Source organism: Emys orbicularis, chromosome 1 (genome assembly GCF_028017835.1).
Source record: "Emys orbicularis isolate rEmyOrb1 chromosome 1, rEmyOrb1.hap1, whole genome shotgun sequence".
Taxonomy (NCBI): domain Eukaryota; kingdom Metazoa; phylum Chordata; order Testudines; family Emydidae; genus Emys; species Emys orbicularis.
In genome coordinates, this window is record NC_088683.1 from 3,203,181 (window position 1) to 3,227,780 (window position 24,600).

The 24,600-nt window shown below is 65.6% G+C and overlaps 3 protein-coding genes across 3 annotated transcripts; 2 read left to right on the top strand and 1 right to left on the bottom strand.

Moving 5' to 3' along the window:
* Positions 1–3,207: 3,207 nt before the first annotated feature.
* On the bottom strand, positions 3,208–6,719 carry LOC135893930 (mucin-1-like). Its single transcript, XM_065421900.1, has 3 exons — positions 6,636–6,719; positions 4,318–6,515; positions 3,208–3,313 (listed from the first exon to the last, which is right to left on the bottom strand). The coding sequence occupies exons 1-3, from the start codon at positions 6,717–6,719 to the stop codon at positions 3,208–3,210; spliced, it is 2,388 nt and encodes a 795-aa protein (XP_065277972.1).
* Positions 6,718–23,818, top strand: PRRT4 (proline rich transmembrane protein 4). Its single transcript, XM_065398850.1, has 3 exons — positions 6,718–7,531; positions 11,416–11,547; positions 21,846–23,818. Exons 1-3 carry the CDS (start codon positions 6,718–6,720, stop codon positions 23,816–23,818), a joined length of 2,919 nt encoding a protein of 972 aa, XP_065254922.1.
* Positions 14,391–15,914, top strand: LOC135895503 (adenylate kinase 8-like). The gene has a single exon (XM_065423612.1). The coding sequence runs from the start codon at positions 14,391–14,393 to the stop codon at positions 15,912–15,914; it is 1,524 nt and encodes a 507-aa protein (XP_065279684.1).
* Positions 23,819–24,600: the final 782 nt, after the last annotated feature.

The following is a 24,600-nucleotide window of genomic DNA, read 5'->3' on the forward strand; positions in this document are numbered from 1 at the left end:
CAGTATCACCACCAGTGCCACTCGATATGGGGACAAATGGTTATGAAAACCAATACCCCAGTAAAAGAAAAAAGATTCTCCTGATCCCAAAGGACCAAGCCCCAGACCCAGGTCAATATACAAATCAGATCTTACCCACAAATCACGCTGTTGCCAATCCTTTAGACTCTAAAATCTAAAGGTTTATTCATAAAAGGAAGAAGATAGAGATGAGAGTTAGAATTGGTTAAATGGAATCAATTCCATACAGTAATGGCAAAGTTCTTGGTTTAGGCTTGTAGCAGTGATGGAATAAACTGCAGGTTCAAATCAAGTCTCTGGAACATCCCCAGCTGGGATGGGTCCTCAGTCCTTTGTTCAGAGCTTCAGTTTGTAGCAAAGTCCCTCCAGAGGTAAGAAGCAGGATTGAAGACAAGATGGAGACGAGGCATCAGCCTTTTATAGTCTTCTCCAGGTGTAAGAACACCTCTTTGTTCTTACTGTGGAAAATTACAGCAAAATGGAGTCTGGAGTCACATGGGCCAGTCCCTGCATACTTTGCTGAGTCTCAAGGCATATTTGCCTTCTCTTAATGGGTCCATTGTATAGCTGATGGTCCTTAATGGGCCATCAAGCAGGCTAGGCAGAGCTAACACCAACTTGTCTGGGGTGTCACCCAGAAGCATAGCATAAGTTTGCCATACAGACAGTATAGAGCCAATATTCATAACTTCAACTACAAAACTGATACACACATACAGACAGCATAATCATAGCCAGCAAACCATAACCTTGTCTTAGACACCCCATTTGACCCCCTTTATACAAGATTTGGTGGCACTGCAGGACTTTGGTTGCACCCATGTTCGATATGGTCCCAGATTATATCAATAACGTCACACTCTGCGTTGAGCCTCACCCCTCGTGTCGGGCTGGCGCATCGTCCCGAAAGGCGCGGTTTGGATTTGAAGAGCTGAGGGGATGGAGAAACCACCTCTTCTGAACTTGTCTGGCTGCAGCTTCCAGCCGCTGGTTCTTGTTCTGCCCTTCTCCGCTAGCTTGCAGAGCCCGTTGGGGCTGGGGCTCTTCTCCCTGGGACGAGACTCACGCACCATGTCGTCAGCTCGCCTCTCAATCCCGTTGTGTAGCGAGCTGTGTCGGTCTCGCCCTGTCCTGCATTTTCTCCAGCCCGCAACTCATTTTTGTGGCTCTTTTCTGCACCCTTTGCAATTTTTTAACATTCTTTTAAAAATGTGCTGCTCCCCAGAACCGGACGCAGGATCCTGTATCGGCTTCACCAGTGCAGTTTAGAGATAAAATCCCCTGCCTGCTCCTCCTCACTGCTCCCGGGTGTGACGCAACAGGGAGCGGGGCGGATTGGACCTGGGAATGTTGCAGGAGGGTTACATTGGGGATGGGGGACTTCCCTTGAAGGAAGATCCCTGAGCTGTAACCTGAGCTGGGGGGGGGAGAGGGGGTTGGGAGAAGGGGAGACTGGACAAAGGAGAGGAGGAGCTGGGGGGAGGGGGGAGAGAGCTGTGTCACGGAGTGTGGGGGGACACAAGGCCCCGCACCCCCGGCTTCCTGCGATTCACCAAGACTCTCAGCCAGCCAGTAAAGCAGAAGGTTTATTTAGACGACAGGAACACAGTCCAAGACAGGTCTTGCAGGCACAGACAACAGGACCCCCTCAGTTAGGTCCCTCTTGGGGTCCCAGGGCACCACAGCCCCCTTGGGGGTCAGAGCCCCGTCTGACTCCCAGCCCTTCCACCAGCCAGCTCTGAAACTCCCTCCCCAGCCTTTGTTCAGTTTCCCGGGCAAAGGTGTCACCTGGCCTCTAACCCCTTCCTGGGTTCTCATGTTACATGCTCAGGTATTCTCTCTCACGGCCAGTCTCCCATCCCCCAATGCAGACTATCCTAGCCACACTCCCCTGTCAGCATTCACAGACCACAGTAAGAACAGTCCCAGTTCGTCACACCTGGCCTCTAACCCCTTCCTGGGTTCTCATGTTACATGCTCAGGTATTCTCTCTCACGGCCAGTCTCCCATCCCCCAATGCAGACCGTCCTAGCCACACTCCCCTCCAACCTTCCCAGCCAACACTCCCCACTCAGCATTCACAGACCACATTAAGAACAGTCCCAGTTCGTCACATGCTGCTGGAGGGGTTTTGGTTTCAGTTTGGGGCTGGGAGGTGCAACGCAGGGAACCCCAAGCTGGGGTCTAAGCTCCCTGAACCCCCCAGAAGGACTTGACTGAGGGGTCCTGGTTGTACCTACAAGCTCTGCTGTAGACCGTTCCTATTGTCCAATAAACCTTCCGCTTTACTGGCTGGCTGAGAGTCCCGGTGGATCCCAGGAAGAGGGGTGCAGGGCCCTGACTCCCCCACACTCCGTGACACCGGGTGCATACGTCCACGGGCCACGTTAGCCCTTTTGGCCACAGCTTTGCTCTGGGGGCTCATGTTGAGTTGTTTGTCCCCTAAATCCTCTTCAGAGTCTCTGCTCTCCAGCACACAGCCCCCCATGCTGTGCTGTGGCCGGCAGTCCTTGGTCCTAGATGCATGCGTTTGCATTTGGCTGTATTAAAACCCATTTTGTTTGAATGGGGCTAGCCTCTCAAGTGATCCAGACTGCTCTGTGTGACGGCCGGGTCCCTCTCACTTACACTCCGTGAATGTCTGGGTCGTCTGCACTTCGTATCAGCAGCGATTCTGTATTTCCTGCCAGATCACCGCTGCAGATGTTGACCAGTGCCAGGCCTGTCTCTGTAGACCCCCCCCACATTCGATGGTGAGGCTCCTTTGACAACCACGTTCTGAGATCTGTCAGTTAGCCAGGTCTTAATGCATGTCCCACGGCTCTATGGATCCTGTGCGGTGCTCATGGTGTGAGCAGGATGCCGTGCGGTGCTCAGGCACACATCGCTGTGCATTACAGCTACACAGGCGCTTTTATCGACCAAGCTCGTCAGAGAAGGAGATCGGGTTTGACAAGACCTGTTTTCCATAACACCACTCTGAACAGCAGTAAATAGGTTAAGAACATACGACCGGCCACACTGGGTCAGACCAAGGGTCCATCCAGCCCAGTCTCCTGTCTGCCGACAGTGGCCAATGCCAGGTGCCCCAGAGGGAGTGAACAGGACAGGCAAAGTGTTCCTATTTTTATTCTTTAGTCATTGAATCCTGTAGCTGGTTTTCCAGGATTTTGCCTGGGATTGCTCTCACTGCCCGTTGGGGTCCGTCTGCGCTGCCTGCGGGCGGCTGGCCGGTGCCCGCTGACTCAGGCTTGGACGTTTCGGCTCAGGCTGCGGCGTGGGGTCTAGGACCCTGCGCGGTGGGAGGGTCCCAGAGCTCAAGCCCAAAAGTCTGCAGTGCCATGAAACAGCCCCACAGCCTGAGCCCACGAGCCCACGTCCGCTGGCACGGGCCAGGCCTGGGGCTTTTACTGCAGTGTCGACGTTCCCATCGTTCCCCGGTGCCATGTCTGAATATTGGCCCCGTATGAGCACGCGTTGTTTTCTGGCTTTTCCCCAGGATTACAAGACGTACTGAAGATGAACAGCAGCGCAGATGGAGCGTGACTCAGCGGGCAGGGTCCCCGTGAAACGTGTGTCCTGGCTTCTTGTGTCTGACCGGAGCGAGGGAGGTGTTTCGGGAGGGAGGGGGGCTGGAGAGCTGGCAGCGCACCCAGGACCTGCTGTGTCTCTGGGGGCAGTAGGTCACCAACACACGCGGCTCCTGGCCGCGGCTCAGCGGTGCAGGTGGCTTCAGGCCTGGGGAAACCCGGGGTCCCAGAATGGTTGAGATCAATGGGGGACTGAGGGGAAGGACGGCCGGGGGCAGTGCACTCCGACCCGGGCGGCTGGTCAGTAAATGGGGGGGGACGGGGCAGCTCTGCTGGGCGAGAGAGGGTTAGCCTTGCCTCGATTCCCACCCCTGTGTCGGGTGGGCACACAGCCCATGTTTGAATGGCTTGGCCCAGAGCCCAGCACGCCCCAGTGCCTCCCTTTAGCAGTGGCCAGCCCCCGCTGCCCCCGAGGACAGGGCAGGAACCACCCCCCCACACACACTCCTGTAGCAATGCTGGGACGATCTACCCCAGGGCAGGCTCCTCCTGAGTACTGGGCTTCTGCCTCCCTCCCTCTCCGCTGGGCACTGGGGTTTTCAGTGCTGTCTATGGTGGTGCCTCAGGCCGGCCTTGTTCTCTGTGAGTCCTGCCGAGCATCAGCCTCGGGGAGATCTTGTGGCAGGGAGTCCCGCAGGTCAATTGTGGGTTGGGTGCCAGAACATTTCCTACTCTCAATGGGCAATGGGGTGGGGATGCGCTGGGCCCGTGGTCGGGCCGGCTGCCGTGGGGTGGGGACGCGCTGGGCCCGTGGTCTGGCCGGCTGCCGTGGGGTGGGGACGCGCTGGGCCCGTGGTCTGGCCGGCTGCCGTGGGGTGGGGACGCGCTGGGCCCGTGGTCGGGCCGGCTGCCGTGGGGTGGGGACGCGCTGGGCCCGTGGTCTGGCCGGCTGCCGTGGGGTGGGGACGCGCTGGGCCCGTGGTCGGGCCGGCTGCCGTGGGGTGGGGACGCGCTGGGCCCGTGGTCGGGCCGGCTGCCGTGGGGTGGGGACGCGCTGGGCCCGTGGTCGGGCCGGCTGCCGTGGGGTGGGGACGCGCTGGGCCCGTGGTCGGGCCGGCTGCCGTGGGGTGGGGACGCGCTGGGCCCGTGGTCGGGCCGGCTGCCGTGGGGTGGGGACGCGCTGGGCCCGTGGTCGGGCCGGCTGCCGTGGGGTGGGGACGCGCTGGGCCCGTGGTCTGGCCGGCTGCCGTGGGGTGGGGATGCGCTGGGCCCGTGGTCTGGCCGGCTGCCGTGGGGTGGGGATGCGCTGGGCCAGTGGTCTGGCCGGCTGCCGTGGGGTGGGGACGCGCTGGGCCAGTGGTCTGGCCGGCTGCCGTGGGGTGGGGACGCGCTGGGCCCGTGGTCTGGCCGGCTGCCGTGGGGTGGGGACGCGCTGGGCCCAGGGTCTGGCCGGCTCCCGTGGGGTGGGGACGCGCTGGGCCCAGGGTCTGGCCGGCTCCTGTGGGGTGGGGACGCGCTGGGCCCGTGGTCTGGCCGGCTGCCGTGGGGTGGGGACGCGCTGGGCCAGTGGTCTGGCCGGCTGCCGTGGGGTGGGGACGCACTGGGCCCGTGGTCGGGCCGGCTGCCGTGGGGTGGGGACGCGCTGGGCCTAGGGTCTGGCCGGCTGCCGTGGGGTGGGAACGCGCTGGGCCCGTGGTCTGGCCGGCTGCCGTGGGGTGGGGACGCGCTGGGCCCAGGGTCTGGCCGGCTGCCGTGGGGTGGGGACGCGCTGGGCCTAGGGTCTGGCCGGCTGCCGTGGGGTGGGGACGCGCTGGGCCCGTGGTCTGGCCGGCTGCCGTGGGGTGGGGACGCGCTGGGCCCGTGGTCGGGCCGGCTGCCGTGGGGTGGGGACGCGCTGGGCCCGTGGTCTGGCCGGCTGCCGTGGGGTGGGGACGCGCTGGGCCCGTGGTCGGGCCGGCTGCCGTGGGGTGGGGACGCGCTGGGCCCGTGGTCGGGCCGGCTGCCGTGGGGTGGGGACGTGCTGGGCCCGTGGTCGGGCCGGCTGCCGTGGGGTGGGGACGCGCTGGGCCCGTGGTCGGGCCGGCTGCCGTGGGGTGGGGACGCGCTGGGCCCGTGGTCGGGCCGGCTGCCGTGGGGTGGGGACGCGCTGGGCCCGTGGTCGGGCCGGCTGCCGTGGGGTGGGGACGCGCTGGGCCCGTGGTCTGGCCGGCTGCCGTGGGGTGGGGATGCGCTGGGCCCGTGGTCTGGCCGGCTGCCGTGGGGTGGGGATGCGCTGGGCCAGTGGTCTGGCCGGCTGCCGTGGGGTGGGGACGCGCTGGGCCAGTGGTCTGGCCGGCTGCCGTGGGGTGGGGACGCGCTGGGCCCGTGGTCGGGCCGGCTGCCGTGGGGTGGGGACGCGCTGGGCCCGTGGTCTGGCCGGCTGCCGTGGGGTGGGGACGCGCTGGGCCCAGGGTCTGGCCGGCTCCCGTGGGGTGGGGACGCGCTGGGCCCAGGGTCTGGCCGGCTCCTGTGGGGTGGGGACGCGCTGGGCCCGTGGTCTGGCCGGCTGCCGTGGGGTGGGGACGCGCTGGGCCAGTGGTCTGGCCGGCTGCCGTGGGGTGGGGATGCACTGGGCCCGTGGTCGGGCCGGCTGCCGTGGGGTGGGGACGCGCTGGGCCTAGGGTCTGGCCGGCTGCCGTGGGGTGGGAACGCGCTGGGCCCGTGGTCTGGCCGGCTGCCGTGGGGTGGGGACGCGCTGGGCCCAGGGTCTGGCCGGCTGCCGTGGGGTGGGGACGCGCTGGGCCCAGGGTCTGGCCGGCTGCCGTGGGGTGGGGACGCGCTGGGCCCGTGGTCGGGCCAGCTGCCGTGGGGTGGAGATGCGCTGGGCCAGGGTCTGGCCAGCTGCCGTGGGGTGGAGACGCGCTGGGCCCAGGGTCTGGCCGGCTCCCGTGGGGTGGGGATGCGCTGGGCCCGTGGTCGGGCCAGCTGCCGTGGGGTGGAGACATGCTCGGCCCGTGGTCGGGCCGGCTGCCGTGGGGTGGGGCCGATCTGGGGTCCCTTGTTCCAGGCTCTCTGGCCTTTCCTGGCGTGACACTAACGCTCGACCTCCTGCTCCCTCTCCCCAGGCCTGTTCTGCTCCTGCCCCGTGCCAACGTCCTTCCTGCTGCCGCTCGCTGAGACCGGGGCCATGTGGGCCCTGCTGGTGCTCCTGTGCCTGATGCCACCGGGCTCCTCGGCCCCTGGGGCCCTGGCTGAGGTGCGTCAGACGCCGCCGCCTGCCGGGGCCAGGGCCAGGGCCCCTCTGACGGTGTCGGAGCTGCCGGCCCGGGGCGCAGACCCCCTGCTCTCCCTCAACCTGGGCCTGAACTTCAAGATCAAGGTGAAGAGCCAGGGCAGCTTCCGGCCGGCAGGTCCCAGCGCCGAGCCGGCCCTCGCAGACCTGCCCCCGGCCGACACTCCGGACCCGATCTCCTCCGCCAATTTCCTGCCGCCCGGCGAGGCTCTGTCCGGCTCCTCCTCCACGCCTGGCTCGGGGTGGCTAGTGACCGGCTCTGCGGACGAACCGTCGCCGGACGCTTCCCACAGCCCCGGGAGCTGGGGTGAGACCGCCGCAGACTGGGACGGCTCCCCGGTTCCCCGGTTCCGCAGCAGCCCCGGGGGCCGCCCACCGAGCACCACCCCCTTCGAGTCGGAGTTCCTGGAGCCGGTGCCCACGGCCCAGCTCGCCTCGTTCCGGCCCGTGCTGGGCTCCCAGCCCGACGTGATGCTGCCAGCTGCCAGGCAGCCCACCCCCGCCAGCTCCCCCCGGGGGCGCAGCCAGGGCCTGGAGTTCCAGATCAACATCGACCTGATGGCTGGGCTGGACCAGGAGGTGGGCGCGCCCCCCACCCACGTCCTGCCTGCCAGGGGGGGCAAGGGCCCGGGCACCAGGTGGAAGTACCCGCTGCTCCCCAGCCTGAAGGCAGGGATCTCGGAGATCGCCAGCAAGCTGGGCACCTCCAGTGAGTACGGGGAGGGGCTTGTCTGTCTGCTCTGCTCCCCACACGGCCCCGGTGCCCCAGCCCCTAGATGTGCGTCGCACGAGGAGCCTGGGGCACGGTGCTCACTCCACGCAGATTAATGTACTGGCAGTGTCAGGCCACTGTGATCGTCTAGTCCGGCCTCCCGAGCACTGCAGGGCAGTGACCCCCCCCGAAACCTTTCCCGGAGCGGACCTGGCTTTTAAACCAAGCTGTGCGGGGGGGTCTGCGTGTGTGCGAGATTGTGTGTGTGTGTGTCTGTGACATTGTGCCGTGTGTGTATCGGGGGTGCATGTGAGCTGTGCGGGGGGGTCTGCGTGTGTGCGAGATTGTGTGTGTGTGTGTGTGTCTGTGACATTGTGCCGTGTGTGTATCGGGGGTGCATGTGAGCTGTGGGGGGGGGTCTGCGTGTGCGCAAGATTGTGTGTGTGTCTGTGACACTGTGCCGTGTGTGTATAGGGGGTGCATGTGAGCTGTGTGGGGGGGTGTCAAGGCTCCTTCCCCACTCTGAACTTTAGGGTACAGATGTGGGGGCCTGCATGAAAACTTCTAAGCTTAACTACCAGCTTAGATCTGCCACCACCCAAATGATTTATGAGTTATTTGGGAAACTCTGTCTTCCCCCCCCAAAAACCTTTCCCTACCTGGGTAGCCTTGGGAGACTCTTCCACCAATTCCCTGGTGAACACCGATCCAAACCCCTTGGAGCTTAAAACAAGGAAAAATCAATCAGGTTCTTAAAAAGAAGGCTTTTAATTAAAGAAGGAAAGGTAAAAATCATCTCTGTAAAATCAGGATGGAAAATAACTTTACAGGGTAATCAAACTTAAAGAGCCCAGAGGAACCCCCTCTAGCCTTAGGTTCAAAGTTACAGCAAACAGATAAACACTCTAGCAAAAGGTACATTTACAAGTTGAGAAAACAAAGATAAAACTAACACGCCTTGCCTGGCTGTTACTTACAAGTTTGAAATATGAGAGACTTGTTTAGAAAGATGTGGAGAACCTGGATTGATGTCTGGTCCCTCTCAGTCCCAAGAGCGAACCACCACCAAAACAAAGAGCACAAACAAAAGCCTTCCCCCCCCCCACAAGATTTGAAAGTATCTTGTCCCCTTATTGGTCCTTTGGGTCAGGTGTCAGCCAGGTTACCTGAGCTTCTTAACCCTTTACAGGTAAAAGGATTTTGGAGTATCTGGCCAGGAGGGATTTTATAATATTGTACATAGGAGGACTGTTACCCTTCCCTTTATAGTTATGACAGGGGGTCTGCGTGTGCGCGAGATTGTGTGTGTGCGCATCTGTGACATTGTGCCGTGTGTGTATCGGGGGTGCATGTGAGCTGTGGGGGGGGGTCTGCGTGTGTGCGAGATTGTGTGTGTGTGTGTGCATCTGTGACATTGTGCCGTGTGTGTATCGGGGGTGCATGTGAGCTGTGGGGGGGGGTCTGCGTGTGTGCGAGATTGTGTGTGTGTGTGCGTCTGTGACATTGTGCCGTGTGTGTATCGGGGGTGCATGTGAGCTGTGGGGGGGGGGTCTGCGTGTGTGCGAGATTGTGTGTGCGCGCGTCTGTGACATTGTGCCGTGTGTGTATCGGGGGTGCATGTGAGCTGTGGGGGGGGGTCTGTGTGTGTGCAAGATTGTCTGTGTGTGAATTGGGGTGCGTGTGAGGTGTGTGGAGGGGTCTGCGTGTGTGTGTCAGGTTGTGCTGGTTGTGTATCAGGGGGGCATGTGAGCTGTGTGGGCGGGGGGGTCTGCGTGTGTGCAAGGTCGTGCTGGGTGTGTATCGGGGGCGTGAGGTGCGTGTGTGGGTTTGCATGTGTGCGAGCTTGTGTGTGTGCGTGTGAGGAGTGCGTACACGTGTGTGTGCACAGATATGATCTGTGCTCCTCGTGGCAGAACCGGCTGCAGCCGGCCCTTCCCCTGGGGGTCCGAGCGCAGCAGCCCCTGCCCTGGGGAGCCACGGAAGGGGCCGGATTAGCACCAGAGCAGGCCCCCGTGGCCCAGCCGGGCCCTGTCCGCGGGCAGGGCAGCTCGTCCCCCACAGCCCGTCCAGCCCCCGAAGGTGCCCGTGGTGCCATCAGCACCAGTCATGGGGAGGTTGCAGTGCAGACGCCTGCCCCAGACCCAGCTCAAGCAGGGCCACCAAACGGCCCCAGGCGGGAGCCCCAGGGCTAGCGTGGGAGTGGGGAGCCCGGCCCGTCAGGCGCGGGGGGATGGAGCGCAGATCCTGGGGTCCAGATTCCCGATGGCCTCAGCGGGCAGCAGCCTGCGCAGCAGCTCTTGGCTGACTCACCGGCTCCTGGCAGCCCTGAGCGCTCATTCGCTCCCCCACCAGCTGAGCCGAGCGCCCCACTCCGGAGAGCCCACGCTGAGCCCCCCTGCTGCATGGCCACCAGCAGCCCCTGCCCAGAGTCAGGAGCCTGGGCACGTGGAGGGCTGCCAATCGCACAAAACCGAACACCCTAGCCCCGCCCCTTCCCCAAGGCCCCGCCCCCTGCTCACTACATCCCCCCTCCCTCAGTGGCTTGCTCTCCCTCACCCTCACTCACTTTCACTGGGCTGGGGTATGGGAGGCGGTGAAGGGTGCGGATTCCGGGGTGAAGCCAGAAATGTGGGGTTCAGGGTGCAGGAGGAGGCTCCAGGCTGGGGCAGGGAGTTGAGGTGCGGGAGGGGGTGAGGGCTCTGGCTGGGGGTGTGGGCTCTAGGTGGGGCTGGGGATGAGGGGTTTGGGGTGCAGGAGAGAGCTAAGGGCTTGGGCAGGAGGTTGGGGTGCAGGATGGGGCTCCAGGCTGGGGCAGGGAGTTAGGGTGCGGGAGGGGGGAGGGCTCCGGCTGGGGATGCAGGCTCTGGGGTGGGGTCAGGGATGAGGGTTTTGGGGTGCAGAAGGGGGCTCCAGGTTTTGCGGGGGGGTCTCAGGGCTGGGGCAGGGGGTTGGGGCGCGGGCTTACCTCGAGCGGCTCCCGGTCAGCAGTGGAGTGGGGCTAAGGCAGGCTGCCCGCCTGTCCTGGCTCCGCGCTGCGCCCTGGAAGAAGCCAGCAGGTCCAGCTCCTGACCGAGGCTGGGGGGCAGGCACCTCCGCGGCATGCGCTGTGCTCGCCCATAGGCACCGCCCCCCGGTCAACGGGAGTGCAGAGCCGGTGCTCGGGGCGGGGGCAGCTCGCAGAGGAGCCCTGTGGGATCCCCGCCTAGGAGCCAGACCTGCTGCTGGCCGCTCCCGAGGCGCAGCGCGGTGCCAGGGCACGTAGGGACTAGCCTGCCTTAGCCCTGCAGCACCGCTAACCGGACCTTTACTGGCCTGGTCGGCAGCGCTGACCGGAGCTACCAGCGTCCCTTTTCGATCAGGTGTTCTGGTCGAAACCCGGAGGGCTGGGGTTGGGGTGGAGCCTGTGTATGTAAGGGGGGACTGGGGCCATTTTCGTCCTTTCCCTGCTCCATGGCCCCATCCTGGAGCAGGGCACGGCCCCCGCGCGGTGGGCGACTGAGAGATGCCATGGGCAGAGGCAGGGCCAGGCGGGACCCCCTCCGGGGCTCCGGGGGATCTCTGTGCCTGGCCTCTCTGCGGGGGGCACCATGGGGGGGGGGGATGGTCTGTGTGCTGTGGCCCCTCTCCCAGACATGGGTCACACATGTCTGGGCTGAATTAGAGCCAGGCCTGGCTGCAACAGGCCCCGTAACCCCTCCCCTACCCGCTGGGCACCTGCTGCTGACGGCTCTGCCCCGAGCAGGCCCCCGAGCACCCCGTGTGTGTGTGTGTCGGGGGGTCTCCGACTCTTGTCAGAGTCAAGCCGTCCCCCTTTCCGTGTGCATGTGGGGGGTCCCTGGCCCCCCTGCTGACCAGGCCTGGCCTTTACTGTCTCCCTGCAGGTTTCTTTGGCCCTACGCTGCCCCCAGACTGGCACCAGGAGAGGAGGGGGCAAAAGGAGAGGAACAGCACAGGTGGCGTCTGGGACCAGCCCCAAGACACCAGCCCCTCCCCACCTCGTGCCACGGAGCCAGGTGAGCCGCTGGGCTGGCCCGCCTGTCCTGTGGGGCTGCGGCAGCCCCCAAACCAGCTCCTCCTTCTCTGAGTCCCTCCCACTGCCTGCCCCCATCACACGGAGCCCGAGCAGACGCCAGGGCATCCAGAATCCCTGACACACACGGAAGGACACCCACCACCCAGCCCTATGCCCCCACCCACTGCGCAGAATGGGCCTCCTCCTACAGCCCACGATACCCACACACTGATGTACCCCACCACGATACACACCCCAGTGCACCCTGATACATCCTCAATACACGCATACAAATGCACCCCAGCCCGATACACACCCCAATACTTACCCAGTGCATGCCTGATACACACCTCATTGCACCCCGATACATCCCCAATACACACATATGAATGCACCCCAGCCCCGATACACACCCCAATACTTCCCCAGTGCATGCCTGATACACACCCAGTGCACCCCAGTACACCCCGATATGCACCCCAGTGCACCCCGAGACACACACACTAATGCACCCACCCCAATACACACCCCAATGTCCACTCCGAGACACTCCCGAGACACACACACTAATGCACCCCACCCCAGTACACACCCCAGTACACCCCTTATACCCCCAATACACACCTCATTGCACCCCCTGATCCCCCCCAACATACACTCCCCAGGCACCCCTCTGATACCCCTAATGCTGCACTGATACACACCCCAACAAACACACGCAGCACACAGACTGGCCAGAGTGATATACCCCCCAATGCATCCCCTGGTACACCCCCCAGCACCCCCCCAGTGTGCCCCCGATACCTCAGTGCCCACCCCAGTGCCCTGATACCCCCTGGTATACACTTTGCCTGGGGCACGATGCTGAGAGCAGGGCGTGCGAAGGGTTAACAGGAGGGGGCTGGGAGGGGGCTGAGCAGCGGCTGGGGCAAGTCCCTGAGGTTCCTTGTGGACTCAGCCACGCCTGGCTTTGCACAGAGCTCGGTGCTATCTCCACATCTCCCTGACCCTGGGGAGGGGAGGTCAGACCTTTGCCCAGGAGCCGGCTCAACAGGTCTGGGGGTGGGGGTGGGGGGCCTGCAGGGGGCCAGCGGGGTGTTGCACAAGGCCCAGGTGCAGATATTTTTGCCTGCCTCTGTAGCCTGAGTGGGGTTCCCAGCAGTGCAGGGAGGGGCCGGTGGGGCTGGCCCGGGGGGCGGGGGGGGCATGGGGGGGACTGGCTGGGGCGCTGCTCCAGGCTGGGCTGGCACTGGGAACAGGGCGCCCGAACTGCCCCTGCTGGGCAGCCACCGGGTGCATCCTGTCCCGGGGGGGGGGGGGGGGGGGGATGGGGGGGAGAGTGCGGTGCCAGGGGCCCGGAGAGAGGAATGCAGCTGGGTCTGCCCCATGCTGTCACCAGGGCCTCTTGCTAAGCCTGCTCCTTTGCCAGTTGCTGGAGATGCTGGTCTGACAAGGCCAGGGAGAGAACCCCGGTGTCCTGGCCAGCTCCCTGCCTGGGGCGGGGGGGGGGTCCGGGCCACTGCTGAGTGCAGAGGGATCAGCTCACCCCCCCCCCCCCGCCCCCTGCTGCGTGAAACCCAGCACGTCTCAGAGCAGGGAGGGGCGGGGAGGGATTTGTGAGGGTCCGGCCGCCCTGCCAGCCCCGGGGCGGCTCCTGGCCGCACACCCCTCGCTGCCAGCCCTTGGGGAGCTTTCCATGACAGGATCTAGCAGCAGCAGGAAAGTGGCGTGGCTGGGCTGGGCTGGGCTGGGCTGGGCCAGGCCTGGCTGGGCTGGGCTGGGCCGGGCCAGGCCGGGCCGGGCTGGGCTGGCCGGAACTGTTCTGCCTGTGGAGGGTTCTGCAATGAAGTGTGGTCAGAGCGTGCAGAATATGCTCCCCTGCTCCCTGTCCCTGTCCTGCTGCCCTCAGCCCCTCCTAACCCCACTGTCCTTCAGCCCTCTGTCCACACTGCACTCCCCCCATCCCCTCTCCTGTTCCCCTGGGGCTTCCCTGCTCTGCCCCACCCCCTTTCCGTATTCCCTTCCTCCTCCCTGTTAGCCTGTGGCCGGTGGGGCCAGGACAGTGTCTGGCGATAGCCGTCGGTGGGCTGCTGAGCGCGGTTGGACCCGGAGAAGCTGCGCTCCTGAAGGTCACTCGGCTCCCTGCCAGCTCCCTGCGGAGGGCCGGGGCCGCCTGTCACATCCCATGGGGAGATGGAGCGAGAGCTGCCATCCCCTGCGTGCCCAGGCTGACGGGTGCCAGGCAGCATTAGCCTCCATCCGGCACGCTCCCTTCCAGGTGCAGGCCGGCGGGTGCAGCAGCGCCCCGGGCGCAGCGAGCGGAGAAATGCTTGGTGGCAGCCCGTCAGCCCAGGTAAGTGCCGCCTGCGTGGAGGTGACAGATGGATCTGGACAGGGGTGAGGACAGCAGCTCTGCCGGCGACAGGCCCGTCACCTCTGCAGTCACACTGTGTCCCTGGCTCAGCCTCCCGGGAAGGGCAGCGCAGCCGGGCAGAGACGACCTCCCGCTGGTCTGGCACGGCGTGGGGAACCGAGCTGCCGCTGCTCCTTCCATCATCCCCTGCCTGGCACCGCCACCCTCTGATTTCCAGCCCCTGCTGTGGCTGCGTGGTCCCCAGTCTCGGGTGGGAGCAGCGAGTGCCTCTTCCCCCGCCGGTATCCCCGCTCCAGTGGGCTCGGCTTGGCCAGCCCTCTGCTAGCCGGCCCGGCCACTGGGAGCGGGTCCAGCGCAGTGCTCGCCGCAGCCCGCAGGAGCCCCCAGCCGCGGGAAGGCAGCCTGTGCCCGTGCACCCGTGGGCGATTCGGGATTGCTGCTCATTCCACCCGCCACTCCCGTGCTCTGTGATGTCACAGGCGGCTGCTGGGCAACCCTGGAACCCAGGGCTGGGTTTGGAATCCCGCCGAGGAGTCGCCCAGAGCAGCCAGGGAGAGATGGACGTCGCTGCCAAGCCCCACATCCCCCCCGCCATGGCTCTGTATGCCGAGAAGCACGGCGTCTTCCAGCTGATGCAAAGCATGGTGGAGGCCCTGCTCATCCACCAGCCCGAGGACCCTGTCTCCTTCATGATAGACCACCTGAAGCAGGACAGCGACCACGTGCCCAGGGTGTTCGTGCTGGGCCCCCCGGCCGCCGGGAAAACCACCATTGCCATGTGGCTCTGCAAGCACCTCAACGCCTCGTACCTCAGCCAGCAGAAGCTGCTGTCCAACAAGACGCTGGTGCTGGCCAAGGAGGCGCAGAGCTACCAGCAGCGGCAGGAGCAGATTCCTGACGAGCTCTGGGTCGACCTGCTCCAGGACCGCCTCTCGGACGTGGACTGCATCAGGGAGGGCTGGGTCCTGGACGGCTTCCCCCAGACCCGCGAGCAGGCCTTGCTGCTGCAGACCTCCGGCATCGTGCCGCGGCACGTGGTGGCGCTTTACGCGCCGGACACCGTGCTGGTGGAGAGGAACCTAGGCAAGCGCCTGGACCCCGTCAGCACGGAGGTGTACCATACCACCTTTGACTGGCCGACCGACCCCACGGTGGAGCAGCGCCTGGTGCAGCCCGACGGCTGCTCGGAGCAGGCCACAGCCAAGCGGTTGCTGGAGTATCACCGCAACATCCAGGGCATCTTCCAGTCCTACCGGGGGAACCTGCGGACCGTCAACGCCGACCAGCCCTGCGCCGACGTCTTCTCCCAGGTGCTGACGTTCGTGGAGAGCCAGCCCCGCTCGGCCGCCCCCTTCACCCCCCGGGTCCTGCTCTGCGGGCCCCCTGGCAGCGGGAAGAGCCTGCAGGCTGCCCTGCTGGCCCAGAAATACGGCCTGGTCAACGTGGGCTGCGGGCAGCTGCTGAAGGAGGCCGTGGCGGAGAAGTCGAAGATCGGGGAGCTCATCAAGCCGTATTTCGAGAGCGGCTGCCCGGTGGCGGATAACCTGGTGCTGAAGGTGCTGCGGGAGCGGCTGGGCAAGCTGGACTGCGCGTCCTTCGGCTGGGTGCTGCACGGCTTCCCGCGCGACGCGGACCAGGCCGAGCTGCTGAGGAACACCGGCTTCGTCCCCAACCGGGTCTTCTTCCTCACCCTGCCGGTGGAGGCCATCCTGGAGCGGGTCTCTCAGCGGGCCACGGACCCCGTCACGGGCGAGCGCTACCACCACCTGTACAAGCCGGCCCCGAGCCTGGAGCTGCGCCGGCGCCTGCGGCAGAACCCCCAGGACGCGGCGGAGAAGCTGGAGCTGCGGGTGGATCTGTACAGCCGGCACGTGGCGGACTTGGAGGAGTTCTACGAGGATGCCGTCTACGTCAATGCCGACCAAGACCCCTACACTGTCTTCGAGTCCATAGAGAGCTGCGTCACTCGGCCCCTGCCCCTCCGCACCGTCTAGCGCCTGCGGGCAGGGAAATACAGAGTTTGCTTTCAGAATGGGATTCGAGGTCGTCTTCTTTAATAGGGCCAGGTGTTCCGGGGGGGCCGCTGGGCTCCCCCTAGCCCCCACCTCCCTGCCCAGCCCCCAGCCCAGCCAAATAACCAGGGTAAAATACTGAATGGCTTCCCGGTGATGTCAATGTGGAGCCAGCAGCGCCCAGCCAGCTCTCCAAGCACTTGGCTTGGGACCCTCTGCCACTCAGTCGATCTTTCCCGGCCTCCTTCCCTCTTCCCCTTCCCCCCACCCTCGATTTTGACACCCCTGCAAGTTTGCTGATCCCCCTCTCGGCTGTGAGAGCGGGGGGCAGGGTCCCTGTTGCCTTGGGGGTCTCACCCCGGGGGCTCTCTTTGGGGAAAGCTGCCCTGTGTTCTCTTATGAGTCTTCTCCCAGCTTGTCTGGTGAGAGCTTCCCAGGCCAGGCTCTGCGGCTCCCTGGGGCACGCGGGGACCCTCCGGAGCTTTGAGAAGCTGGTTGGAGGAATCGCTGCTCATCCCAGGCCAGGCGTGGGGAGGGGCCCTTCCCCTCTGCAGGCGGAGGCGGGGGTCTCAGTAGAGTGAAGCTGTTCCCGCTTGGTGGGGGGAAACCTTTGGAAAGCCTGGCGCTGGTTTGGGTGGGGGCTGCCCACTGTCACGGACTCACAGATCGTGCCCACTCTTGGCCCCGTACGGTCCATGGGGGGAGCCCCCTTCAGTGCGACAGCCCTTCTCGGGGGTCCACTCTCTCTCGGGGTCAGGCCCCTCCACCTCCTGGAACTGCACCTCTCTGAGCCTTAGCGCGTCTGTCTCTGCCGTGGGCCCCCTCAGGGACTCCCATCGCTCTGGACCCCCCCGGGGCCTCCACCCCCGAAGGGGACGATGCCGCCCCACCCCCGGCCTGTTCTCTAGCCCGGAGTGACTCTCAGCCAGCGTAACACAGGAAGGTTTATTGAGAGTTGAACACAGCACAGGAAACTCTCAGGGCCTCAGGCCTGGCCTCCCTCAGCCCAGCACATCCCAGTCTCTCTGCATCCAGGTGGGCTCTGCCTGCTCCCCCTCTCCAGCCCAGCGCCCCCCTGCTTCCCAGCTGGGTATCGAGATCACCGGCCCCAGGCCCCCCTCTGTCCATTGTCTTCTCTCCAGGGAAACAGGGTCACCTGGGCCTCCTCTCCTCGCTTCTGTCCTCTGGCTGGAACCAGCTGGTCAGGTCACCGGAGTCCTCTCTTCACAGCCCATTGTCCTCCCACTGGCCAGAACCAGCTGTGACTCCCGAGCTGGACCTCCCGGTCACCAGGTCACCCGTCGCTGGGGTGTCCATTCTCCAGGCCATTGGCCGGGGTCCCAAGTTCCCTCGTTGGTCCTGTGTACCAACAAACTCCCTCTCCCATCACCTCATTAAACCACTAACACCCAGGAAAACTGAGTCCCACCCCCTCTGCATGCAAACCATTGGAAAAACCAAGGAAAAACCAAGAAAACCCCCCACTTCGTCACACCCACCGAGGGCTGGCTGGGAAGGGTCTTGTCCATGTTGGCCGTTGCCACCCCCAGGGGGCAGCTGGGGTCTCTGCTGACTCCAGCACTTGTGGTTTTGGAGGAGGGGGGTGGTTCTCTACTGGGAAACGTGCTCAGAATTAAAGTCTCGACTTCAAAGACCCCCGAGCAAACCGCAGGGGGCGCCGGCTCCCTGGCGCGCATGTCACTGTGCCAGCCGGAGATGCTCGCGCGCTCGTCCTTGCTGGTTCTCCGCCCCGTCCTGCTCTCCTGGCCTGTGTGGCTCACAGCCTTGTGCTGGCGTTTGACTTGGAGGAGTCTTTCTCCTCGACCACATTACAAAGGGCACGTCTCTGCTGCCCCCCTCAGATGCCCCTGGGGTGCTGGGTGCGGACTGGCTGACGGCTCCCCGAGGCAGCTGGTCCGGGCAGGTTTGCGGAAGAGCCTTTGTTCTCCGAGCAGTAGGAAGCCCAGCAGGAGAAACGCTGCTCAGCGAGCTGCATGGCAGGACTGGCGGCTTCGGGCGCCCGCGCCAGGGCTGGGCGGAGAAACAGAGGGGCTGGTGACTCTGGGGCCGTTGCCTGAGCACACCTGCGCAGAACGCCGCTCGGCCAGTCCAGCCGCGGGCGCATTCAGGGCAGCGTTCTGCCTCCTTCGGTAATGGAGCCGTTCTCTGGCCCGGCACCCAGTCTGCTGCCACCCTGGCGAACACCCAGCGTCCATCCAGCCCTATTGGTGCATATGTAATGGGGGCCTTGCCCCTGGAGCGCCCCCTGGCGGGGCAGCGCTGCAATTAAGTCCCTGCCTCAGTTTCCCCTAGTGGGCTTTTAGTAAGCCCTATGGGGCTTATGTATATTGAACAGTGCCCCTTCCGGGCTTCAGCTTATTTAACCAACGGTGACACATTACCCAAATCGGCCTCCACCCCAGCCGTCTGGCGGGAGGGGGCAGGGGGTGAGTTGTGTCCAGGTCCCTCAGCAGCCAGGCCCTCTTGCCAACGGGGGGAAGGGTCTCTCACGCCGGCCCTTCCTCCTAATTCCTCGGCTCTGGGGCTGCAGCTGCTCCCGCCGTTGGGACCGGATTCCGCTGAACCTGGGCATTGACAGCGCCTCCCCTCCCCAGCCTCTGCTGCATCTTCCCTGGTTTCCTTTCCTGGGGCGCGCCCCCCCCAGCACCCCGAGGAGCCCTCCCCAGAGCCTCTGTTCCGTAGGGGGACCCCATTGGGAGGAGCTCCGTAGCCAGCCCTCCCAAGGAGCTCACCCCCAACCCCCGCCGCGTTTCCTCCCTGTGCCAGAGGCCACGGGGCGCTGCCCAGCCCCTGAGGCTGTCGGGTTGCCCGGCGTGGATCTGGCTGGTTGCTCTCTTTAGCAGAGCCTGTCGCAGGGCGGCTGCGAACCGAGTGCCCCCAGGACACCAGAGCCGTAGCTCCATGCAGGGGGACGGGGCTGCCATGCGGCTGGGGCCAGTGGGGCCCCGGCTGAGGATAATACTGAGCCCACCCTGTGCCTCTCGTCCCTACGTCTCAGCGCATTAGGAACGAGGATGGGAGTGTTCTCGTGGACAGAGGGCTGGAGAGGGGCTGGCCAGGCATAGCCCCCCAGGCCCCCGGGCCTGAGCTCTGCCCCCCGGGCCATGGCGCTGGCCGGGCACGGGCAGGATGATCCTGTGAATAGCAGGGCACACGGCGGCCCGAGGCCAGGCTGTGGCTGCACAGGGCCCGGCCCGGGGGCCAGACAGCCGGCTCCGTGGCAAATTCCTCGGCGGTGATGCAAACGGGCGGGCGGATTGAGAGATGCCAGAACTAATCCAGCGAAGAGAGGGTTGCAAAGGCACTTGGTGCTGATCCGAACCTGGCTAAAGCCCCGGATTAGACTCCCGAGGGATAAACAAAGCGGGGTGCAGGGCCGGGCCAGGAGAGCAGGACTGGGCTGAGCTCCGGGGGGCACCTCGGTCAGCCCCAGTGCAGCCCGCCCGGGGGAGCCGCAAGGGGGGGGGGGGCTGTGGCGGCGTTGGGGCGATCGCTGATTGGCGTCTGTCCCGCCGCTTCCCGCCAGGCCCCATGAAGCTGCCGGCCATTGTGTGAGCTGCTGTGTTTGGAGAAGCCCCTGGCTACGCAAACAGCCCGGGAGGCAGCCCCAGGCCCAGCCCATTGTGCCTGCCAACAATGCTCCTGAGCCCCCCAGCCTCCCCTCCCCCACGCCAGCGCCCACGGGGCCGGCCAGCGGGGGCCATGCTTGCTGCAGACCAGAGGCTTTTCTCAGCCCCTGGCACAGAGGGGAGGTCCCTGCGCTTGCCTGGGTGGTCTCCTGGCCGTGCCCAGACCCAGGCTGGCACTGCTTGTCCGCCCTGCCCAGAGCTCCGGCCCTGGTCACTCTCTGGCCTGGAGCTCCCGGGGCAGGTGGCCTCTGCCAGCAGGGAGAAGGGGTCCCCCGGCTCTCCTCGCAGCAGGGATGGGGGGTGCCTAGTAGCGCCCCCTCCTGCTTGGGGAGGGACCCAAGGCCCTGAGCCAGCTCTCACTGAGGAGCCCTGGCGCTTTCTGCGGCCTCTGAGTGAGCATGGGGTTCCCTGGGGTCCCCCCTCCAGCGCCATGTGCCACCCTGTGTATGGCGGGCATCCGTCCCTGGGGTCCCCCCTCCAGTCCAGCGGCATGGGGGGCTCCGCACAGCGGGTCTGCCTGAGCTGACAGTCAGCACCCCCCCCCCCCCCGAGGTCACAGGGGCTCAGCCAGCCGGCTCCCCACAAGCAGCCAGCAGCCCGGCACGTTCTGCCAGCCGCTCTGCAGCCCCAGGGCCCCCGGATTAGGGGCTATTTGCTTTCATGTTTTATCTCCAGAACAGCGAGTCCCTGGCTGGCTGCTTTCCAGCCGCAGGCGCAGATAACGCAGGGCTGTGTGCGTGGCCGGGTGTTCTGCTCGGAGGGTGTTTGCACAGTCTGACCCGAGCGCCTGAATACAGCAGTCGCCGCGTCCTGATCTGGGGCCTGTTCACTGTGGGGCCTGTCTGGGTTTCAGAGCCCCCCCTTTGCCCCCCAGAGGGGCACGTAGTCAAGTGTGAAATGCACATGCACAAGGCTGTGTCTGCACATGTGTTCTGTGAGTGTCTAAGTGGGAGTGTCTCCCAGGTGATGGTACATTAGCATGCATGTGTGTATGCACTGGGACACGTATGTGCTGCTCTGTGCGTGTGTGTGCATGTGCTCTGCGGCCAGTGCAGTGCATGCTGTGTGTGTGTGCACTCTGGGACTGGTGAGTGCTCTGTGTGTGGGTATGCACATGCTCTGGAGCCGGTGTGTGCGTGCTCTGGGGCTGGTGAGTGCTCTGCATGTGGGTGTGCGTGCTCTGTGTATGTGTCTGCGTGCTCTGGGGCCAGTGCGTGCTCTGTGTGTGTGGGGGGGGGCGTGGGGAGTGTGTGTGTGCGCGTGCGCTCTGGGGCTGGTGAGTGCTCTGCATGTGGGTGTGCGTGCTCTGTGTATGTGTCTGCGTGCTCTGGGGCCAGTGCGTGCTCTGTGTGGTGTGTGGGGGGGGGGGCGTGGGGAGTGTGTGTGTGCGCGTGCGCTCTGGGGCTGGTGTGTGTGTGTGTGTGTGCGTGCGCGCTGGGGCTCTGTATGTGTGTGTGTGCGCGCGCTCTGGGGCTGGTGCATGCACTGTGTGTGTGTGCGTGTGCGCTCTGGGGCTGGTGTGTGTGTGCGCTCTGGGGCTGGTGTGTGTGCGTGTACGTGCTCTGGGGCTGGTGTGTGTGTGTGTGCGCATGCGCTCTGGGGCTGGTGTGTGTGTGCATGCGCATACGCGTGCGCTCTGGGGCTGGTGCGTGCTCTGTGTGTGTGTGCGTGTGTGTGTGTGTGTGTGCATGCGCTCTGGGGCTGGTGTGGGTGTGTATGGGTGTGCATGCGTGTGCGCTCTGGGGCTGGTGTGTGTGTGTGCGCTCTGGGGCTGGTGCATGCACTGTGTGTGTGTGCATGCGTGTGCGCTCTGGGGCTGGTGTGTGTGTGCACATGCGCTCTGGGGCTGGTGTGGGTGTGTGTGCACGCGCGCTCTGGAGCTGGTGCGTGCTCTGTGTGTGTGTGTGTGTGTGTGTACGTGCTCTGGGGCTGGTGTGTGTGTGCATGCGTGTGCGCTCTGCGGCTGGTGCGTGCTCTGTGGGTGGCAGAGAGGCAGGGCAGCCTGTTTCCATCACCCCTAGCTTGCCCCTGGTGCCCCCCTCGTGGTCCCCCCCATGGCCAGGCCCCCGGTGCTGCCCAGCTTGTGCGACTGGCGCGTTTCCTGGCCACGGCCCCGCAGAGCCAGGAGGGGGTGGGCTTTGTGGGCGTCACCGCGACGATGGCAGGCCACGAAGACCTGCTGTGTTCCCTGCCGGTGCTGGGCCCTGGCGCTGGGTCTGCCTCCCCCCCCTGCTAACGGCCTCTCCGTCTCCTTCATCCCCAGGCCCGGCCCCTGGCCGGCACGGCCCCTCTCCGGGCAGCGAGGGGGCGCTGGCCGCCTGGCCCAGGTGCACGCCGGAGAAGCCAGAGGAGTGCGGCTCCCCCAGCCCTGAGCCCGAGGCCCCGCCGGTGCCACGCCTGCTGCCCTCCCCGCCCCTCTTCGTCACGCTGCACGCCGACTGGAACACGGCCATGGCCGACTGGGGCCTGGCCTGGGAAGCCCACGTCTACGGGGCCGGCTCCCTCTTCAGCCTGCTGGCCCTGCTCTCCCTGCTGAGCCTGGCCTGCCTCCCCTTCCGCTGCCCAGCTGGTTGCACCTTCCTGGCCGCCCTCGACCTGCTGCTGCTGCTGGCCGGCGCCGCCCGGGCCTTCCTGCTCTTCTACGACGCCTATGGGCAGCAGGAGCGGCTGCCGGCCGTCGCCTCGCTGCTGCTGCACGACCTGCCCTTCCCCTGCCTCTCCTCCGCGCTGGCTGTCGCCTTCCTGCTGCTTTCCACCCGCTCCCGTGTCAAGCTCTCGCACGCCCGCTTCCGGCACCCTGGCTGCCTGGCCGCCCTGGTGCTGCTGCACTTCTTCGTGGCCGTGGGCGCCGTCCTGGCCGCGGACCTGCTGCGCCAGTTCCCCTTCCTGCTGCTGGTCTCGCGGGGGACCTTCGCCCTGCTGGCCGCCCTCCTCTCCCTCGCCTTCCTCGCCTTTTACTGCCTGGGGCGGGCGGACGCCACGCAGATCTACAACCTCCAGAGCTCCACGCCACCCACCGAGCACCTCAGCCGCTGCCCCTTCGCCGACGCTGGCGACTGGAGCCGGGCCGCGCGCACCACCCTGCTGGCCGCCTGCTTCGCCCTGCTGAGCGCTGCCCTGCAGGCCTACACCATTCTGCACGCCCTGGGCTACGGCCTGCCGCCGGGCTTCTTCGGGCCCTGGCCCTGGTGGTCGCTGCAGCTGGGCTGCCGGCTCTGCGAGGTGGGCACCGGGCTGCCCCTGGCCCTGGTGGGCCTGTACCCCGTGTTCTGCTCCCACGAGCCCCCCTGCGTGCACTGCTGGGGCGCGCTCTTCCGCGGCCCTGTGAAGGCCCCCGTCCTGCCCAACAACTTCCAGTGGGCCGTGGCGCAGCACGAGAAGCTGGTGATGTGTGACACCATCGCCCGCAGCGACTCCAAGTTCCTGCCGCTCTACGCCCTGGCCGGGAGCCGCCTGAGTGCGGACGGGGCCGCGGGCTACTGCGGCGCCCACAGTCCAGGGGCCGCCAGGGCCTCGGAGACGCACCTCAAGGGCGGCTACGGCTCGAAGACCTCCTCCGTCATCAGCATGGCCATGGATGGCGACCCCACCGCCGACTTCCGGCCCCCGTCGCCCATCAACCTGCGGCGCAGCATTGACGAGGCCCTCTTCAGCGAGGCCCTCATCCCCGCCAGCCTCTTCCGGCCCGCCGGCGCCCTAGCCAGGTCCAGCCCCCTGGCACTCAGCCTCCAGAGCCCTGGCCTGCAGGAGTGCGAGGGGCTCGGGGAGACGCCGGCCAGCCGCGGCCTGTACCGGACTTCCTCCTGCGTGGAGCTGGAGGCGGCCCTGCCCCAGGGAGGGGATGGGGAGGCGTCCCCGGAGGCCGGCGCGCCTGACACCCCCCTCTGCTCCCCGGGCAGGTGGAGGGAAAGCAGCCACTGCTCCAGCTCCCCTTACGGATTCTCCCTGGACGGCTCCTCCCTGGTCCTGTGTCCCGGCCCGGAGCAAACCACCCACGCGTCTTCCTTTGCGTACGAGCCGAAGCTGCCCCGGGGCCCGAGCGAGAGCAGCCCCCGCCGGTCCCCCCCGCCGCCCGGGGGGCCGTACCTGCCCCTGGCCCAGCCCTCCCAGGAGTCCTTGGACTCTCTGGTCCCGCAGCCACCGGCGGGCGAGGCGGCTGTGCTGCAGGAGGAGTTCATGGACGTGTGCCGGCAGATCGACGCACTCAGCGTCAGCAGCGACACCATCGACCTGTAGGGAGAGGGGCCGCCCCGGCCCCGCTGCTGCCACCTTCCCAGTGGGCCCGGCCTCGCAGGAGGAGCCAGGGCGGCCCTGAAACCCACATCTCCCCCCATGGTGCTAGGCGGGACGGGCCCTTCCCGCCCCTGGAGGGGGGTCCCCTCTGGTCAGAGCCAATGCATGGCCCATGCACTCCAGCAAAGGGTGCTCACCCCACACCAACGTCCCAGGGGTCCAGGGCCGGGGCAGATTCGCAACGTTTCCCCTCCCCCCCAGTGCCCCCGCGGCACTGCCCCTGTGTGTCCCCCCCCCCGCCCAAGATGGGGCTGGGGGAGCCCGTGGCCGGCCCTAGGGGCCTGCAGCTCTATGACGGGGAGAGGGCGCTCCCTGCTGGGGGAGAGAAGGGACTGCGGGCTCCCAACAGCCTGGGACCACAGCTCCTTGGAAAGGGGGCCCAGGGGCCCGGCTCCCTGGAAGTGGCTCAGTGTCTATTAGAGATGCCCCCTGCCCCCCCCCATCTGCCTGCTGCCCAATGCCCTCCTCCCCCGCTCCCTCCCAGCCCCGGGTGCGGGGGTGGGGGGGCCCGGGCCCAGACTTTGACCCCTGTATTAGCAATGAGGTAGGTTCGTGGTTTGTGCTCCAGACTCCAAAGCCCCTAGCGGCGGTGACAGGCCCCTGGGTGCGGGGGCCGTGGGTGCCGGAAACTCCTCCCCCCCTTTGCATTAATAAAGTATTTTATCAACAGGAGCAGCTGGGTTCCTCGTCAGGCACGAGCAGGGGGAGTTACATGGCTAAACCAG